The 5141-nt window shown below is 34.7% G+C and overlaps 1 protein-coding gene across 1 annotated transcript; it reads left to right on the top strand.

The window, feature by feature from the left end:
- Positions 1-238: 238 nt before the first annotated feature.
- On the top strand, positions 239-1213 carry LOC111898470 (uncharacterized). Its single transcript, XM_023894375.2, has one exon. The coding sequence runs from the start codon at positions 239-241 to the stop codon at positions 1211-1213; it is 975 nt and encodes a 324-aa protein (XP_023750143.2).
- Positions 1214-5141: the final 3928 nt, after the last annotated feature.

Genomic DNA, 5141 nt, shown 5'->3' with positions numbered 1-5141 from the left:
TGAACCACGGACGTGCACACCGTCCCGGTGGCTCGTGGTAGGCCGTGCTCGTGGTGATTCGTGCTCGGGACAACGGATTCAAACGATGCATTTCATTGGTTGTTTGGTTTTTGGCCGTTGAACGGCTATTTTGGCCGGTTTTTTTTTTTTTTCAAACTCAATTATAAATAAACTTCTATTACCAAAACACATACACATACATACACATTCTATTACACCCATGGATCCCTCAATAAATATGGAATTTTTAAAAAGTTTTGACTCGGATGACGACGTAGAATTCGTCGAGACATTCTTCAATGTTGTGCAACACGTTCACGCCGAAGAAAGTTCGAATGTAGCGCGTACAAGGGCGGTCGTCAATCGTGATCGCCAAGCCACACACGACTTATTGGTACGTGATTACTTTGCTGATAATTGTCTTTATAATGACGACTCGTTCGAACGTCGTTTTCGCCTGAATAAGGCTATATTTTTACGTATTAGTAATGCTTTAGAATCTCGTTATGATTTTTTCAAACAAAAACCCGACGCTAGAGGAAGAATGGGTTTTAGTAGTATACAAAAATGTGCGGCTGCTCTTAGGTATTTGGGATACGGTATAGCATTTGATGCATCTGACGAATACTTGAATGTATCCGAGAGGACCGCAGTTGAATGTGTAGATTGGTTTTCTGCATGTGTTTATGAGGTTTTTCACGAACAATATTTGCGTAAACCTACTCAACATGATATTGAGAGATTATATTCGGCTCATGAAGAGAGGCATGGATTTCCTGGTATGCTTGGCAGTCTAGATTGTACGCATGTGGCTTGGGAAAAATTTCCAACTGCATGGCGTGGTCAGTTCACTCGAGGAGATATAGGTGAACCAACTATCATCCTAGAAGCTGTTGCATCTCAAGATTTGTGGATATGGCATGCCTTTTTTGGAGTAGCGGGGTCTAACAACGATCTTAATGTTCTTGGTCAGTCTCCACTTTTCAACGATATTTGGACCGGCAAAGCACCTGATATGACGTTCACGGTAAACGGGCACGCGTACAAATATGGTTACTACGTTGGTGATGGGATATACCCAGATTATTCTACATTGATGAAGGCATACTCGGTTCCTCGAAGTGAAAAAGCAAATTTTTTTACAAAAAACAGGAATCAGCGAGAAAGGATATCGAGAGGGCATTTGGAGTCCTTAAGCAAACATGGCATGTAGTGAAATATGATACACGACTCTGGGATAAAGAAAGAATTAAACGAATGGTCCTAGCATGTATTATAATGCATAATATGATTATTGAAGATGAAGGTCGAGCGATTTGCACGTATGATCCGAACGACGTTGTCGTTCCAATTGAGGAGTTCGTACCCGGAACGAATGCTTTTTTGGAGCGAGTTGTTGAAATTCATAACAGTGAAACATGTTTCAATCTTCGAGAAGATGTCGCGGAACATTTGTACCAACATAGCATGAACGACGATTAGGATTTTTATATGTACGTTTTTTCGGTTTCTTATTAATGTAATGTTTGTTTTCTAGATTAACTAAGTAATGTAGTTTAAAGTTGTTATTTTATTTTTATAATTAATGAAAAAATAGTTTTAAAAAAATGAATGCTTTTTACTTATAAAATATGTAATTTTATTTTAATTTTTGAATTAAAAAAAAGTAATTTTATTGTATTTTTGAATTAAAAAAAATAAAAATAATGATGTGGAGTGGTGTGTTAGTGGTAGGTATCCCATGTTAGTGGTAGTGGAATGTGGTGTTGATGTGGCACCCACCACATATGTGGTATGTGGTGGGTATAACAGATGCTCTTACCGGTCACTCTTTAAACCATTAGACCATTGTGCTGGAAACACCAGAGACCACTGGAAAACACCAGATATCACCGCAAAACACCAGAAGCCGCCATGAAACACCAGTTGCCACCGAAAACAACCATCAACACTCCCCTTTTGGCCTTCTTTGTTCCTCTCCATCCCCTTTCTTGACCAGCTTCATCTGCAACGATTAAATCCTAAACAAAACCCCTACTCTGACAAGATCTACAAAGAAAACAAATCTTGCAACAAATCCCAACATACTCAAATGTTTTTAAACCCAAACTCTCCCTCCTCCAACGCTATTAGCATAAATCAAACAACCTTGATGTTCTGCCACTCGATAAAACATCCAACTATGCCAACAAAATCAAATCCACAAACCCAAGAATTAATACCCATAATCCACAAATTAAATCAGAAAAGTAAACTCTGAAATCCATTCAAACTGTAAATGAAAATGAGATAGTGGATGGAGAAGATTAAGCACGCCGATTTTCAGTTGTGATGCAGAAGAGGGAAAGACCGAGAAAGAGGCTCAAGGGTAGATGGTAGAGAGAGTGTTTGCGAGTGTGTGTGCGTGTGTGTATCAGTGAGATAAAGAGAAATCGAGAAAGATAAAGGAGGACGATGGCGGCGTTGTATAATGGTGGTGCGACGACATCCATGGTAATGGAGGGTGATGGTGGAGCATACTAAAACATTAGATCTGATAGTGGATTTGAAATGTTTAAAGTTTCAATTGCGATTTTTAGGGATAGTCATAAAAGATTAAGCTTTAATGGGCATCGTGGAAGAGGTTGTTTCCAGCGGTGGTGTCCCGGTGGTGATAATTCTAGTCTTTATTATGTATTTAAGTTTTAAATAGGGAGAATTTTTTATTCAAAAGAAATATAAATGAAATATATATATATATATATATATATATATATATATATATATATATATATATATATATATTTCACTTCAAATTTGTGTTAGGTGGGCCTAAGCCTACTGTTGTACCCATATAATTATGTTTTTGTTATAACTATGCTTTTGTGTTGCGTGTGTATATATATATATATATATATATATATATATATATATATATATATATATATATATATATATATATATATATATATATATATATATATATATATATATATATATATATATATATATATATATATATATATATATATATATATATATATATAATGATTTTTTCAACTATATTATGTTTAATTTAGTTAGTATTATGTTATTAGATTAGTATAATCGTAATGTAATAGTTTATGTATAATATAAATCATTATCTTATTTTATTTCTTTGACATTGTCGTGCTAGATTCTCTATTTTTAAATATATCTTTGAGAAACTTGTATAGCCCCTTGTTTTATGTTCTATCATTAGCATAACTTGATTATTTTTGTGGGGTTTAGTTGTTAATGTTCTTCGCTATTAAGTGGTGTATATAGCTTGTTTTTTGAATCTCCCCATTGCTATTTTTTGGTGTATCTAATTTGTTAATTGCTACTGTGAAGCCAGAAAAGTCTATCTAGTTGATCCATCAATCTTCACATTCTTTCTTAGACAGTTTGTGTGTTGTTTTTCACACAATTAATATGTTTGTTTTGTTTTTATGTTATATTATTCTTTTTCAAATATTTTCTTTTGTTTTGTGTAAATTTTTCCTAGCTTTTCGTTGGCTTAATTTTCTAGTTTATCGGAGTCATTCTAAAAAGATTCATCGAAAAGTCAACACCTGTGAGCAACATTCATGTTCTAATATATTCTAGGGTCAAGACTATGGGAAGAAAACATTGTAAACACAAGCCATCTGAATAATTCAAAGGATTATGTGTTATTATCTGTTAGTTTGTTGTATAGATAAAGATCCTAAACATTTGGATCTATATTATGTATTTGTTATCTATATACATGGAAACATCCCTAAGGGAATTCTTAGGCAGGTGATTATTATTTTCAACTTGCTATCAGAGATAAGATCCCATGGTTCCATTTTTCTCCTTCTTCTTTCTATTTCTTGACCCTCTTGATTTTCTCCTAGATAAGCTTATCATGGGTCCCCTTAATCAATTCTTCAAAGATTGCCACTGCCATTACTTGCAATTTAACCCACACAAATTTCTTCAAAGATCCCATGGTTCCATTTTTTCTCATTCTTCTTTGGAAAGCATGTATTGAGCCCATCTTACGGGGTATTCAATTGTTTGGTTTCCTCGATGGAACACATGTAGTCCAGGTAGCCAAGATCACAGTGGGAACTGGCGATGCAGCAAGACAAGACACTAATCCCAATCATGAGGCATGGGTTACTGATGATGTCATGTCTTAACTTACTCGTTGCACAGACACATCAAGTCAATTATGGACGTTTCTAACTACTAGAAATACAGGCTTCAACGAAAGCAGTATCCCCCATAAATTTTTCGCTAAAGAGCTTCAGCGACGAATCATCAATAGAATGAGCCAGCCAGTAAAAGATTTGTCGTTGAAAGTTAGCGACAGAATCAACGACGAAAATATTTTTGTTAGCGATCGAGTTAGTGACGGATTATCTTGTCGCAAAATGTGATATCTCTAGGTCACGACAAGAAAAGACCGATTTGATTATGCTTATTTTAAAAATTAGAGTATCATTTTTGAAGAATAATATTGTGGAGTTTGTTCCCAGAAAACATGATAACGATATTTTCAAAGCATTTCTAATGAAATCTATTTTATTTATGTTAAAACATTAGGATGTCATCGTCAATACAGAAAACATAAGCATAACAAAATATTACTAGCATGACAATAATTAAACTTGTGGCCTAATACTCCTTGAATCTCTCAGCAGAATGTATCTTTCATATAGCCACCTGTGATACAATAAACTGAGTGAGTCAGGTTGGAAAAACCTGGTGAGTACATAGGGATTTCAATCCCACAATGTGATAATAATGTATATCTCAAACCTGAAAATCCATCTATTATCATTAACACAAATATATCATATCTCTAAAACAACTTATCCCATCCCGTCGATTCCCATGTATAGATCTATACAACGATCTTACATGATCTAGCCTAAAGGATCAATATGAACAAAAAAATAACAATGTTGCTTTAGAAATTCCCTGACAACAACACAAGGATCAATAAATACATCAAATGAGGGGAATGGAACAAGATTAACCATGAACCTCGATTCGTAAAAACAGCAAGACAATTAAGTCAGGGATGGTTATCTAGATAATTATGCCTAGAAGTGGTCTGACACCGTGAGGTATTTGACCCAGACTCATCCTATCCGACAATACAACAT

Source organism: Lactuca sativa, chromosome 7 (assembly GCF_002870075.4).
Source record: "Lactuca sativa cultivar Salinas chromosome 7, Lsat_Salinas_v11, whole genome shotgun sequence".
Classification (NCBI taxonomy): domain Eukaryota; kingdom Viridiplantae; phylum Streptophyta; class Magnoliopsida; order Asterales; family Asteraceae; genus Lactuca; species Lactuca sativa.
Note: the sequence above shows the minus strand (reverse complement) of the source record. Positions and strands in the feature narration are given on the sequence as shown.